This window comes from Cryptomeria japonica, chromosome 10, assembly GCF_030272615.1.
Source record: "Cryptomeria japonica chromosome 10, Sugi_1.0, whole genome shotgun sequence".
Taxonomy (NCBI): Eukaryota; Viridiplantae; Streptophyta; class Pinopsida; order Cupressales; family Cupressaceae; genus Cryptomeria; species Cryptomeria japonica.
The window spans coordinates 751,428,117-751,444,237 of NC_081414.1; the positions used below are offsets into that span (position 1 = coordinate 751,428,117).

Sequence of the window (16,121 nt, forward strand, 5' to 3'; positions counted from 1 at the left end):
CCCGACATATTCTCCCACACTGATCACAATTTCTGTTGCTCCAGCTGAGAACCACCATGTTCCAGTGTTTGTCACTCTGCGGAAGGAAGCCATATTCCCATTCTGCACTGCACATCTGAAAACTTCCCAAGCATTCTCACCGAACATCCTCATCATCTCCTTTAGTTCTTCCTTCTCCAACCGTTTGGCTTCGGCCCTATTTTGCTCACTGTCATCCGACGCCTCGCTCCCTTCATCCTCACTCTCCTCCTCTTCGTCATCGGACTCAGTGGGTAGGAACATGTCCGACTGAAAATATGTCTTTAGGATGCTAAACCACACATTCTCTGGTAGACTGAAAATGGCATCGGCAATGCAATTCCCATTGACGGGTTTAGCAAAGCCGCATAGCAACTCCACAACGCTTTCCCTATTTTATAATTTTAATTTTTAAAAAATTATAAAAATATTAAAATCAATTATTCCTTAATTAAAAAAAAAAAAAAACATCCTTAAATACACCATCACATTCATCACCAAAAATGGGGAACTGCAATTTTTCCTTTAAGCTTGTTGCATCATTACATGTATTAGGTTCTTCCATAAATGATTTATTTAAATACCTCCTCCATTTTGACATGGCTGTCTTTCAGTCTACCCCATTAATTTAAACCTAAATAATACAAATAAAAGATTTCTGAGAAACCCATTATTGCTCTCAAACCTGGGACTAAAATTATGCCTCTTTATTGCCCACATCTTATCCTCATGATTTTATATGGCTCCAATTTGTGATTTAAAATTTTTTTATAGCACTTTTTCTTACCGTTAACTCTTCTAAAACCTGATAGAATTCCCGAATCCCCTATCTGCTAATTTCGACTATGGATACAATTGCCTGTAAAACTGCTGAAGAGCTTGTGGGGAGACGGAAGGATTTTTTGCAGGCGAATTTGATAAGTACACATGAAGTATATTTTCATTAATTAACAGTCATCTAAACACTGCAATACAAACCAGGTAGTATTGTTCACGCAGTTAGAAATTTTTTTAGAGTAAGGTAGTCAGACGAAGATTTTAAACTGATAAAAGGGGAGTTTCTTCCTCCCCTGATAATTTGCAGACCTACAATATGAACATGGTAAGGCAGCTAAGGTGCAATGATTTCAAACCCACATTCCTCACTCCTTCAATTCCCCATGAAAACAAAAAACCCATTTTAAAATCCCTACTTCCATTCTCCCCAGTTAGAACTGTTGGTTGCAGTGTTTCAGAAGGCCCATTTCTCGCAACCCAATTAGGAGCATCCTTTGTTCCAATCCAAGCGACAACAGAAAAAAACAGGCAAAACAAGATCAAAACATCATCATCAGCAACTAAGACTACCAGCACTGAAGTCAAAGACATAGAATCCCTTTTCTATAATAGCTCAAACGAAACAAGTTCAAAGAGGGGCGGCAAAAATCAATCAGGGGCATCCAGTATTTCTAGTGGTGTTAGGCTAGAACACATCAGCAAGACCTTTAAGGGTGCCACTGTGTTGAAGGATGTGTCCTGGGAAGTCAAAAGGGGCCAGAGAGTAGGCCTTGTGGGTGTCAATGGGGCAGGGAAGACTACCCAGTTGAAAATTATTGCGGGTGAAGAGGAGCCCGACTCTGGAGAAATTATCAAGGCCAAGCACAATATGAAAATCGCCTTTCTAACCCAAGAATTTGAGGTGGTACCTACCAGGACTGTGAAGGAAGAGTTCATGAATGCATTCAAGGAGGAGATGGAGATTTCGCAAAAGATGGAGAGGGTGCAGACAGCTCTGGAGTCTGCTGTGGATGACATGGATCTGATGGGCAGGCTTCTGGACGAATTGGATTCACTGCAGAAGAAAGCAGATGCAATTCAGCTTTATGATGTTGATGTCAAAATCAATAAGATGATGCCTGAACTTGGGTTTACCCAAGAGGACACTGATAGGTTGGTGGCATCTTTTAGTGGGGGGTGGCAGATGAGGATGTCCCTTGGGAAGATTCTTCTTCAGGTAGTAATTAGGCTTAGACCTTATGTCATTTCCTATTGTAACTACTTGTACTTTTGAGCTCCATTTAGCCACCTTGGTTGTTCGTGGATATAATATAATTTCATTCGTTATTTCTTTCTGTCCATGGTATATAAGAGGGGCAGGGAATTCTTAGTACTTTTGTTCTTAAATTGCATTATCATTTTTTCTTGCTACTTTAAATTGCATTATCATTTTGATAGAATGAAAAAACATTTCAATCTTCCAACTAAAAAATGGTTACCAATTCTTGAGAAAATTGTTTGGTTCATGTAACTCGTTAGTATTTTTATAGATAGATCCTTTATGGAGTGAAGCAAACAAGTACTGTGAGTTGAAGAATGCAATTTTGTTTTATCGTCTCTTATTTTTGCAGCTTCTTTTTGGTTCACCCATGCTGCTTTTTGTGGCTGTATTTTGAATCCTTGACATGCTTTAGTCATCCACGAGTATTAACATAATTTATTTCTTTCTCACTGCTATGGGAATCTTCCACAGAAGTCAGTGGTATGTCTTTTAGCAGTTGACTTTACCCAATTGTGGTCATCTTTAAACTAATTTACCACGAATGTATTTGAAAATTTATACAGCATGAAATTGCTCTGAAAGATAACTATTGATTTAAATGAGTCCTCTATAGATTGCAACTTTATCTTCCGCGTAAAACTGTGAGCATTTATTCAATTAAAGTGGTCCAGTCAATAGCAACTATTATTTTCAAGTTCTGGTCAAATCTTCAGTACATGCAAATAATCTCATGGGTACATAGTTTGAGCTTCAATGCAGATGATATTGTGCCAGAGTTCAACAGATCATGCTTGAATTTCCCATGGATTCTCTTACCCTGGCATCCTTTTACTTTTAATTGTTTAACTATAATTACCTTCCAGAGAATTAAGATTACATGAGAAGGACAATAATATATTTGTCGGAAAGAATCTTAGTGCCTGAAGGTATAATTTCTACAGTATGAGCAGTAATGCAGGATATTTTGTTTTATTTGAATATTTTAGCTTCTTATTTACCTATCTGTACAGGAACCTGATTTATTACTTCTGGATGAACCTACAAATCACCTCGACCTTGACACTATAGAGTGGCTGGAAGGTTATCTCAAGAAGCAAGATGTGCCTATGGTGATTGTTTCTCATGACAGAGCTTTTCTTGACCAACTTTGCACAAAAATAGTAGAGACAGATATGGGTGTATCAAGATCATATGAAGGAAATTACTCTGAGTACATGATTGCTAAAGCCACTTGGATAGAGGCACAGCGTATGGCATGGGAGAAACAACAGAAGGAGATTGACCATACAAAGGATATGATCAGTCGATTGAGTGCTGGGGCTAATTCAGGTCGTGCTTCCTCTGCAGAGAAGGTACTTTTCATTAGGAATGTTTGTTATTTGAATATGTTTACACATTCAGTATGTCATCATGCAAAACTTGTAATGCTAATTTTTTGTGGGTAAACATTTGATCTGTTTAAGTTTCAGTCGTACTAGTTCTTAGGTAAAAATATTTTGGTCTTAAATGTTCAGAATGTTGTGTACAGTTAACTTCGTGTAAAAGATCATTTCTGTCCTACGTTACCCCAAGTTTCCGGGACGGGGGGATGAGTTTCCGGGACGGCAAATTTTTTTGCCAAATTTGGGGACGGGGGGGGACGGCAAAGGGGACGGCTGTATAAAATATAGGGAAAATTTAAAATATATAGGAAAATTCTAAATGTTCATATGAAAACATGGATAAAGCATGCATCTATACATTATATTCATATGAAAACATGGATATAGCATGTGTATGATACTATGAAAACATTTTAGAATGCAAACATCGAACATACAACATTATCAATAGACTCAATACTCAATATGCACTCATAATTCAGAATTTCAATTCATTCACATTGTCAATATGCATATCATAATAGCTATTAAAGAAATAAAATACATAATGGAGCCTAATCAGACTCAGAGGTTAAATTTTCACTACTTCCATCAGCGCAGTTCCCCCCTATATTTTTTGACGGGGGTTTGGGGGCAGCGCCCCCAACTTGGGGTCAAGGGGCATCGCCCCTTGCGGGGTCAAGGGGCAGCGCCCCTTGCGCGCTCCCTGTCGCGATACAGGGCGGGGTCGAGGGGCAGCGCCCCGCGAGGCCAAAAATACTTTTATTATTTTATATAGGCATCGGGTGTTATTTTTCTATTGGCAAAAAACCCTTCATGAGATATTTCACTCCCTCAATTACGCAAAAAACATCATTAAAAAAAATTTGAAAATACGACTTTTTTTATTTTAATATTTTTCCCTAGCCCTAGATGTGGGGGACGTCTGGCCGTCCCCGGGACGGCTGGGACGTCCCCAATCCGTCCCCAGCCGTCCCCGGGACGTACGGACGTCCCCCACAGCTAGGGAAGCCGTCCCCCCGTTTCGGGGACGTCCCCTCAAAATTTTGACAATTTGGGGACGGGGGGGGGACGTCCCCTGGCCGTCCCCAAGTCCCCGAAATGTCCCCGGGACTGGGACGGGGGTTTTCAGGTAGGGGACGCGTCCCCGGGTTTCGTAGTTTCTGTCTCAGCCTCATAATTTGGTGTTTTTCAATTTTCTTGTTTTTTTGCTTTTCATATTTTAGACTGGTAGAACCTGTATTTTCACACAGAAGACTTTTATCATTTAGAGAACAATGTGATGCATGTGAAGGATTTTATCAGGTTTCAGTTTTCTTTCTTTATTTTAATCAAGATCTATTATTTTATTCCAATGCATTGTGCATTGATGATGTTGAAGAATTACTCTTTGTTACACCCCTACCAAATTCAACTATTTACAAGCTGTTTTCTCATGTCTTTCTGGAATCATCTATTAAGGTGTTAGGCATGAAAGTTGTGTTGTTTTTGTCCTTGTTGACTTTGTTAATAATCCCATCCCAAGCAAGGTTAATTGCCCCTAAGATCATTCTGCCCATTTGTCTAGTCATGGCAAAGTAGGAAATGATCGATTCTTGTAAGTGTCAAAAAGATAGCATAAATTGCTCAAGAGTGCTCCAAAACAGCTCGTCATATTGAAGATGGCAAGGATGTGGCATAAGTGCCCTTCACACAGATTTGCCAACAGTAAGTGGCACTAACAGTCAGAGGGCATGCATATCAGTGAAATACCAAGGTTTTAGTGGCACAAATGTTGCATGAGTGTGTCCAGGAGACTTTTATGAAGACTTAAGTGGCATATGTAAGTGAGAAGCATGCTTGAACCAGTTTTAGATGTTTTAAGTGGCAGTTAATGACTAAAGGCATGCCTTAGAGAAGTAAGTCAGGGTTTATAGCCCTGAAGTGCGCTTGGCTTGGATTTGTCATGTGTTAAGTGGCAAAAGTGGTTTTAAACTTTAAAGTGTGCCTGGCCTTAAAATCACAACCTTAAAGTAACAATATCATAGCAAGCAGCTTGCTTGAGTGATAATTGCTGAATGTGGAAGGGTTAGAACAACTGAAGAGCATGCCTGGGAGAAGTAAGGTGAGTTTCAAGTGTCATAGACCAAAAGGAGTGTGCCTGCAAGTAAAAGACCAAAGATTAGGTGGTTGTGAAGAACCATAAGTGTGCCTCATGTAGTTCTGTCATATGCTAAGTTGCTAAAGTAGTGTTAAGGCGCATGCCTAGTTGGTGAAGATCCTATTTTAAATTTTTAAGTGACAAAAACTTCAAATGATGACACAAATCTGCATTTGAGTAATTAAAACAAGAAAAACAAAATAAAACACTTAATTTGAGTACTATTACCTCTATAATATGATAGAATTGAATCTTTTTTTCACATCTCATTATTAAATGTCAGAAGATTGTATCTAGATTTTACAGGATCTTTTCAGCAGGTTTGAAGGGTGCTATTCCACTTTGAGCTTTTTTCTTCATTATTAAATGCCATGATACTTGATTTCCATCCTTTGGTATCATTGTGAGGCTTTTTCAGATGCCTCATAGGGTTTGGAGCTACTTTTTAAATTTCAGATCATCATGTGTAAATTCTAGGATTTTCAACCATCACTTTTTCAGATTTTTGCAGCTGTTGTGAAGGGTTTATTGTTTCAGGCTTTCTTTCTGAGCCACCTAGGGTTTATATTTTGTGTGCAGATTTACAGGTGAAATTCTAGGGTGTCTCTGTTTTTTTAACTTTTCCTAGCCATCTGAAGGAGTATTAAACAGCAGATTTCCAGTCATATTTCCCGCTGGTTTGTGTAGCTGTTGCTGTGTTTTGTGGCAAGTTTTATCAAAGATCAGTGTTAGAGTGATGTCAGAATTGCTTTGCGAGGGTTTTAACCATAATTTTCAGCATCAACCAAACCCTAGGACTGCAGTTTTTCATTTAGTGAACAGTCTATACAGCGAGGGTTTGATTTTTAGACAAGGAGTTCCAAGAGCGTACCATTGAACTGAACAGTGAATACTGTCCTACTGAATAAAGTTCAACTTATTTTTGACACCTTGCTAGGGCTCATCAACATCCTTGATCTGAAGATTGATGAGAAGGTCAAAGAGTAGTAAATTTGCTAAAAGGTTGTATTAGTTCAAGCATCCTTTTTCCCTATTTCGATTCAGTGTTTCAAGCTGGTTATAACACGTGCACATTGCAGGGAGGTCAATACCTCTAAAATCAAGTTATGTGCAAGTTGGATGTAGATTCATTTGATGGTTCCCTAAGTTTGCAACCCTTTGAGGAGACACAAGTGATTGATATTAAGGCCTGTGAAACAAAATGGGATAACAACTTGGAGGATTGCTTGGAGAAGTCAAGAAAGAAATACTCATTGGAGCCAAAAGGCCAAAATGATTACCCAAGATGTTTTACATCATGAGGATCATCTCCAAAGGCAAGACCATCTGATTGGGGGCAACTCATTAATGGCAATCTCCATGGGTAGCTGGGCAATTTCTACTAGGTCAAGAGCTTTCACATGGTATCATGTTTAGTATATTCCTTGGTATAGGTAAATGCATTCATTGGATTGAATAAGATATATTTAATGTCCCATTTTATACTTTAAGGCTAAAATGGTGCAAAAGAAATTTAAATTAATTATTTAATATTATTACCTTAAAAATGAATTAAAAGGTAATTTTATTAATAATTAATTAACACAACTTTAGTCAAAAAAAAAAACCAAAGTCACTCACAAATAACTATGCGGGAACAGTTTGCAACTGAAAATAATACTATATTATTGTTCTCAGGAATGGTAAAGAATATGATTGGTTTTATAATTTCTCTTCAGTTGATTTGACAGTTTTCTCAAATTCCTATTCTTGAGAATGAAACCTAGGAATCACCATTTTCGTCAGTGCAAGATCTGACCTAAATGGTCTTGGAAGATTCAGCCATAGTCTTTAGTTGGGCTTTAATGGAGATTTTGAATAATTAGATATTCAGAGAATGACAGGCTTTGAGAGGTAATTGCAGGAAGGGTTTCTTTGTTTATTTATTATGTTGAGATTGCACTTTAAAGTATTTAATAGTCATGAATTAGAAGGGCAAACAAAAATATTATCATTGGCCGGTTTGTTATTTGTGTTGCTCATGCACATTGGAATTAAATGTTATTGTTTATGTTTGGAGTATTGACTATGCGGAGATGAAGTGCTTATATTATTCATCGAGAATAGTTGAAAATGTTAATGCTGTGAAGTTTCATATTATATTCAACTAAGTGAATATATTACTTCCTGAAGGTGGCACAATTAATATTTCAAGCCTAAAGTTCATTTAGTTCAAATGTTGATAGTAATTGTGCCTTGAATATAGTTGTGTGTGAAGTATTTATTTCTTGGAGGTATTAATATTATAGGAGTATTGTAATTTGTTGCAATGCTAGAGCACAAAAAGACATTGGATGGGGGAAACTTTGCTATTGGACTGCGAAAGAGATTTTGATTTGGGCACAATTCTTTGCTAGAGGAGGACTTATGTTTCTCTATCGTATATACTTTGCGACCATTGATATATATTGTCAGGAATTTCCATTGTGTCTTATTTGGTGAAGACGGATACTTGAGACGTGGTTACAGGTGGATGTTGCCGAGATACAAATTGATCGATTCAATTTCTAAACCATTTCTTGTATCTTAGCCATGATATTTCTAGCGTGGAAGAATTGTATGTGAGTTCTGTGTTGTCAAGGAACTAATTTTCTTCCTGGAAACCTCTCTCTCTCTCATCCATGCACGCTTTGGATTAGAAGTTGATAACGAGATTTTATCGGTGAACCAGACCACTCAGTCGACACTCAGTAATCAAGCTCATATTTAGCAATAGGAATGTTTGTTCCAAAGTTGAAAAACTTGAACTCGGCAAAAACTCAACAAGGCTTGAAAATGCGACTCGACAAAAAAAATTGCTTAAATTTCATTAAAACACATTTTTTTTGCAAAATTCAATTGGGAGATGCATCCAATGAGTCAATAAATGAGTACATAAAAGTAACAGGTAGAGTCTAGTTGTGTTTGATTGATTTAAATGCAAATTGAGTACAAAATGGCATCCTCATGTGGAATGCTGTTGTTTGATAGTTTAAACCAAAATGAAAATAGCAAATTGTCTTTGTAAAACTAAAAGTAAACACTACATCAAAACATTTTACATCTTCCTCTTCCTAGCTATAGTAAAAACTAGGGGAGAGGTATCTCTAGTCCTAGGAGTTTGTTGTGGCTATGCTGCCTTGCTCGACATGATAGGTTGTGGCTCGATCTCCATTTTGGATATAGGTGCTGCTGGTACTTGTAATGACTCTTGCTTATCATTGTCAACCTCCTCATCCTCCTCAATGTCATCCAATGTGAATCCAAATCCACCTCCCTCTTCTATTGCCCGCCTCTCCAAATCATAGATCTCATCATCGGTAAACAATGGAGGCTACTCTTGTGCTGTTCAATCACTATAAGGATCTATATCATCCAAATCGATTGGACCACCCGAGGTTGATGTTTCCTCTACCTTCCTTATGCGCAACCGAAGATTATATTGCAGAAAGACAAGGTCATTGAGGCGTTTTCGAGCTAATTTACTCCTCTTTGTGTGGATGACCTCGAACAAGCTCCAATTGCACTCACAGTTGGATGCACTACAAGGTTGGCACAAGACACAAAGGGCAAATCTTTCCATATTTGGGGCCTTCCCACCCTAGTTTCTCCACCAAGACTCTACAAAATAAAATATTGAAGAGTTAGAAAGAAAAGTCAAAACATATTTTATCAAATTATCAGTAGTTGTAATTTGTGAACTTGTAAATTTGAAAGTTGTAGCTTGTAAGATGCACGTGGAAGACTCCAAATATTATACCTAGTGTTTGAGTGGTTCTTCCTCTCTTAGCCAGATCTGAATAGAAGAGCTTACCCTTTTTTCTATATAATATCCAATACAACCACAATGTGTCTCTCATCTCAACATCGAGTGTTAGCCTCTGAATGCATGCGGTGAGGCCCTCCATAACCTCTTCACTAGGATTTGAGAAGGAATCCGAGTAGAAAAAACTAGGGTTGAGGAAGTATCCTACTGCATGGATGGGTTGGTGGAGTTGATTGTTCCATCTCCTATCAATATCTTTCCATATGGGATCAAATTTGAGGTGCTCACCCTTGTAATAATTTTTGATAGACTCCTTGGCCCTATCCATGGCCTCATATAGATACCCAACTCTAACCAAGGGCTCTAACACCTACAATTTAAAAATATAAAATGTTTAAAGTTACACATTTATAATGAAAGACTTGAATTAAAAAAATTAAATATTCAATTTGAATTTAAATTTGAACTTTTGAAGTTACCTTCACAATCTTTGTAGCTCTTTGTGCAAATAGGTTGTCGAAGACTATGCATGCAACACGTTCTCCTTTGAGCTTCTTTGAATAAGTTGAGTCTAGCCATACTTGGCTCACAAACATTTGTTTCAAAGCCGTCAATGGACGAAGAATGCTTTGCAATGGTAAGAAAATCATTGCAAACCTTGTGACACTTGATCTTACCAACTCTTTCCCTTGGGTGTGTACTCTCATCAATTGAAGAACCCAAGGGTGATTGTAGATATATTTTATGATCCTCCTTGAATCCTCTACAATTGGTGTCACCCAATCAAGTTTGCCCATGTCCTTCAAAAGAAGGTCAAGGGCGTGCTACTACACAAGATGTCCAATTAGTGTGTTGTGTTTCTCTTGGAGGATTCTACCAGCTGCCACATATGTTGCTGTATTATCAGTTATTATTTGCACCATGTTTTCAACTCCCACCTCCATGACAACTTGCTCCAACATTAGAGCCAAATTTTCTGCATTTTTCTCTTTGTTGGAGGCATCCACTGATTTCAAGAAAACCACATTATTCTTGCAAGCAACCAAAAAATTTATTATGGTGTGGTTTTTCCCATCCGTCCACCCATTAGAAAGAATGGTGCAGCCATATTTTTCCAATCATTTCTTTGCTCTTCCTCCACTTCTCTTGCCTTATCAGCTGCACTCATGAGCAACCTACAAGTACAAAGTGAAATTAAGTACACAATTAAAAAAAAACAAACTTAAATTCAACATAAAGTACTATAAATAAAATAATATAAATTTAGTCTAAATTTTAAAACTCAACATAAGTTACCAAAAATTTAAATCAACTGAACTAACCTCCCACTCAAGTCTGTGTGAGAAGGCGCCTTGTAGCCTTTTCTTGCAACTGTTAATGCGGTAACCAAGTTATGCCAATAAGGATTATCTGCCACATTGAAAAGGATGTTTTTAAAGTACCAAAAATCAGCACATGCAATGTCTGCATGCTCATGTGCCTCCCTATTCCACCCAGTTGCCACCAATGATGGTTGTGCTCCAAGTGTGTTTTTGGGCACAAAATATTTATGTATAGGAGACGACGTTGGTGGTGGTGTTGATGTTGATGCTCTACTAAAAGAAGTTGAAGTGCTGCCCGTGGTGGTGGTGGATTTGTGGATACATGGGCCACGAAGAGAGTCCACTATGCTTTGAAGTGCTTCTTCACCCACTTCAAGGTCGACTGGAGCACCTTGAGAAGCAGTTATGGCTGCTTGCATGGCTAGCTTTGACCTCTCCCTTTGCAATTTTCTCTCTTCCACGACTGCAAGTATGGCATTCATTTCTTTTTTTATTTCCTTAGTGGTCTTAGGACAACCCATGGCATCATGCTTATGGATGCCTGCAAGGTGGTATTTGAGGCGATTTATACTCCATGAAGTATTCTTTCACATTGTGTGCAAAAAACTGAACCAGGTTCGAGTCCTTGATAGGCATACTTCCAAGCAGGGTCCCACAAATGATGGTGGAGGCATTAACCCTGAAGCTGAACCAGATGCAAAACCTTGTCTATTTACCGTTATATATTAACCTACACATACAAAGTCAAAGCACAAGTTGTAAATATTTTAATAAAAAGTTAACCAAATTAGTTTAAATGATTATAGATTAATTGAAATCAGTAAAAAATTAATCTAATCTAAGATTCTAAAAATTTTCTTCCAAAAAAAGGATTCAAACTAAAAACAATTTGTAGGGTTTGAAAAAAGTTGTGAAAACAATGAAAAAATCAGGAAAATGTTTGTCAAAAAATGGTGGGAAATCTTGTTCTTTGCAATCTAAATCTGATTTAGAGTATTTACCTAATGGCATTGATGTTTTTTTTGAACTCTATAAGTAGCAAAACAAAGCAAAATGTTTAAAAAGAAAAAGAAAAAGAAAATCAGAAAACCTACTTGGAAATCCAGTTTGCTCTTCAACTCCATTCAAAATCCTCTTCAAATCTCTAATCTTTGGTGCAAAATAGCTGCAATCAAACTGTAAACACATCCCAAGGGTTTTTCTTGGCTGGAGGAGCTCGAGAATGAAAAAACAAATGAAATGCACTTTTGAATGGCCTGGGTGTTTTATTTTCTGACAGCCAAGTTTTTTTTGCAGACTCAGCAAGGTTTTGGCAGAACTTGCCAAAAATTTGGGGATTTTCTGCCAAAAAATCACTTAAAACTTGGCAATTTTTTGCCAAAAACTCATGCAAGTAGTAGGCGGAAAAACTCCCCGAGCAAAAAAAATCGCCAAGCAGAAATACTCACAAGTTTCTCACGACTCGGTGAGTTTTTTGCGAGTCTTGCAAGTATGGTTTTTAATGCTGATCCATTTGATACTAGTCATTATATCAGTGGTATGTTTGTTCTTACCATCTTGGTTCATACTTTCCATGACAGATAGTACTTTATCTTTAGTTAATATTATTTTACAAGTTTATCATTACGGATATCAACAATATTCATATTTTAATTGGTTTAGTCAAATATCTTTATTGTAATATTAGATGGTATACTACTAGTAGTTCTGAATATCATTTCTGAAGATCTTGGACACTTTACCACTGAATCCTTGCCCTTATTTGTAATAAATTTTAGATGGTTTATCCATTGGAACTTTTTTATTTAAGTACATTTTTTGCCTTGCAAAGCTTGTATGGGAATCGGGGGAATTAGTTAATCATTTTGGCATGAACTTAATTCAGCTTGCTCTCAGTCAGTTTGGCTTGATCAAAATTACATTATCTATTAGCCAACTTGGTTTGATTGATTCTATGATTTGTTTATATTGTAAAGTAGATGTCTAACCTTCAATATCTTTTAGTTAATTCTGTTGTCCTCATTCTAATCTTTATATGCTCTCACCTTGCCCAGATTGGGAACTTGGTGATCAAAAATAGTTATAATTTGAGTGATTGCAAAATTTTCATATGGATTTGAGCTAACACTGTATGGAGGTTATTACAAATGGAGAGAAGGTGAAAGAAAAACACAACTTGTAGCAAGGGGCATACAGATCCTTTTGCTCAAGGTCATCTACACATAAGAATATGTGGGATCTAGGTGATTGTTTGAGACAATTGATAGTGAAATTTGAAGTGGAGCAAGCAATGAGTTTTCATTAAATGCAACATCTTTTTGGTTCATTGCCTGTCCATGGCGCCATAATTCCAAATATTAATTGAGTTCACAGTGATTCATCATTAGAATTCTTGAGAATATGAAAGAGCATATTCTTAAGGAGAACTGATGGCTGAACATATGATGCTTGTGAAGCAGTTCATTCAAAAGTAGTGTGGTCTCTTATGGAAGTAAGTCAAAAAATCATGTTTGAGGAGTTTCTGAAGATGACAATCTTAAATGGAGTAGTTAAGAATCCAGGAAAGCAAATTCATACCATTCTAGATCGTTTCAGATATGATTCTTGGATAATGAGTGCATTGGCAAATGCATGTCAATGCCATTAGTGATAGAATGGTAAATGGCTGTCTTCTATACAAAGTTACTGGTACGTAAGGTAGGACGGCAGCAACTTACTCATCGTTGGAATGATGTATTCCATATGTAATGAGAAGATTGCTTCATAACTTCAAATGGAAAGAAGGTAATATTAACTTCTTGTGTTTGTATCCTTGTGATTTGGCATTTGTGGTCAAAAATAAAAAAGATAAACAAACGTATGATGTTATAGATACTTATGAACGATGAACATAGATGCTTGAGCTTTGGTTATTATAGAAATTTTTTTGCATGAAAATTGAGGAAGGGTACTTTGGAGTTGTCTCATTTGATCGCCAAGCATAGCATATGAGAGACTTTGATATTGGAATTCCTTGATGTAGTTCCGGATTTCATAATGTGGAATCCTTTGTGTTCATGTCTTGAACTTGCTTTCCTTCATTTATTCATCATCAAGGTGAAGTCTTCTTGATGATTGATCTAGTCCTCATCTTCACCTTCTGGAATCTCTGTCTGGAAATCCCCATCCAATTTTTGAAGTATTGATCTTCCTTATCCGAATTGCATGCATCCTCCTTCACCTCAAGCCTTGATCATCATGCTTCCTTTCCTCGTAATAGTCCTGCAAAACAAATAAACATTGAATCAAATACCTATGGGATAAACTTGATTTCAACCTCGGTGGGAAATCCATCTGCATACGAACGGATCAGTCCTCAAAAATGAGAGTTTCTGCATCATCCCTGTTCATTTCTTCACTTGGTGGAAATTTGATGCCTATCTGGACAACTTCCTTTGTAATTCCGTACTCAAGTGGAAATCCGACCCTCATCCAGATTCACTGTCCTTGATCATCATGTGTTCAATGGAAATTAGAACTTCATAGGGACTTTGTTCCTGACATTTGTCCCAACATGTGATAGGTATTCTTAGAAAATTGTAACACCAATTCTGGAAAATATGAAGGTCCGGATTGAAATTTGAAAGATTTTCCCCAAGAAAATCCGATTTTCAGACTTAGGATAAGTCTGATCACAATTGCTAAGTCTGAAGACACCCATGTAAACTCAGAAAATCAAGTAATTGGAGTCCAAAATGAATGTCTAGGTCTGGAAATATCACTTGGAGGTCTGAAAACACTCAGAAAGTGACTGATTTTTGATATCAAAGTTGTAATAAAAGTCTGATTTTTTGAGGCCAAACTCTGAATACGCCCTCCATTGCATGAAAATACTTAGAAAATGGTGTAGTTTGATTTTCTGATTCTTAAGTCCGAATACACCCTCTGAAAGTCTGAAAATGGCTCCAAAAAGTCTGAAGACACTCTGGAAATGATGAATATCAATGGCTGGAAGTGGTCACAGCCATGTCACATGCTTGCCTTTGAATTATTTTGACCTTCAAAACTTAGAAATGGTCACATCTGGGTGTTGTCCTCATTTTTGTTTCCAAAAATGAAGGACCACTACGGTGAAATTTTTATTAAAAAAATGAAAATTTTTACTCTATGGCACACTTCCCAAGGCAAAATTTTGACTAATCCTTGAACTGGCTTAATCCTCAGTTCATTCTCGAACTACGTTTCGATTTTCGTCCAATTCTGGGTTCGTTTGCTATGCCTTTCCTTCAATTTCGGGTTTTAAAACCCAGACTGCAGGTGGAGAATTTTCTTCAAACTGCAAGTTTTAATGATATTCATTGTTTTGGTCTTTGTAGGGGAATTTTTGACCAATTACATGTGCACTTTTATTTCAAATATGTTACTTGTAATTTATTTTAAGTTTCCCCTTTGATGTTTTTATCTTTTTATTGTTTTTTGGTCATTTTTAGTTAAAATAGGGGTTTTTTGGCTCAACTGCAAGTAAACTTGCAGTTTGGTCAAAAAAACCCCTACTTTAATGGTTTTTACATGTAATAGGGATTTTAAATCCCCATTATATATGTGCAAGTGTTTCTAACTTGTTGTAGGGATTTTATTTCCCTTTTACAAGTATTTTAAACTTGCAATTTGTCTTAAAAAACCCGATTTTGCCTTGCAAGTGCATTTTTGACAATTTTTTTTTTTTTTTTTTAAACTTGTCATTTGTCCAAAAAATCCCGATTTTGGCTTGGTAAGTGAAAAAGTGAATTTTTAAACTTGCCATTTGTCTTAAAAAACCCGATTTTGGCATGTAAGTGGAAAAAGTGAAAATAAAACTTGTTATTTTCTCTCTAAAACCTGATTTGCTTCATTTTGGGCAATTCGAACTTGTCATGTGTCTTCTAAAACCCGATTTGCATGGAAAATGGATTTGTTGAAGATGTCAAAGCGATTTTTTGGGGAGATTTGCTGGAGATGCAAGGCGTTTAGGATTCTTTCCTATTCTCATGCTTTCACAAACACATTTTTCGCCATTTAGAGTTTATTGTTGCTGGTTTTTGGTGCCAAATCAGCAAAACGTGGTTCTTCTAATCCACTTTTTGGGCGTTTTTAATCCACTCTCCTAAATCGTTTTGCCTTTTTCTACCTAGGCGTGGAGGGTGAGAGGATTTTCGCACCATTTAATGATGCCGTTGGAGTTTATAATGGTGGCCACGTGATTCCCTTTGTCCACGTTTTCAACCTTTGGCAACGTTTTCAAACATTTGGCATCATTGCTTCTTCTTCTACCTTAGGCGTTTTGCTCTAATAAACTTGGATGCACACTCTCATTGGCATTTTGGTCCTCCAAGTTTGAGATTGCCGCTATATTTATCAGTTTGGGGCATTTTTACAAAAAACGTGATAAGAGTTTGACATCCCGGATTGCTCCTTTTCA

The 16,121-nt window shown here is 37.0% G+C and overlaps 1 protein-coding gene across 3 annotated transcripts in view; it reads left to right on the top strand.

Moving 5' to 3' along the window:
* Positions 1 to 720: 720 nt before the first annotated feature.
* The window catches only part of LOC131076206 (ABC transporter F family member 5), a 162,478-nt gene continuing 147,077 nt past the window's right edge, over positions 721 to 16,121 (top strand). For 2 of the 3 annotated variants that reach the window (XM_058013286.2, XM_058013276.2), the window contains exons 1-2: positions 721 to 2,011; positions 3,067 to 3,408. In XM_058013286.2, the coding sequence (XP_057869269.1) occupies positions 1,112 to 2,011; positions 3,067 to 3,408 (1,242 nt within the window). In that variant the 5' untranslated portion in view covers positions 721 to 1,111. The remainder of the gene's footprint in view (positions 2,012 to 3,066; positions 3,409 to 16,121) is intronic. The other variant, XM_058013267.2, reaches the window with a different exon arrangement.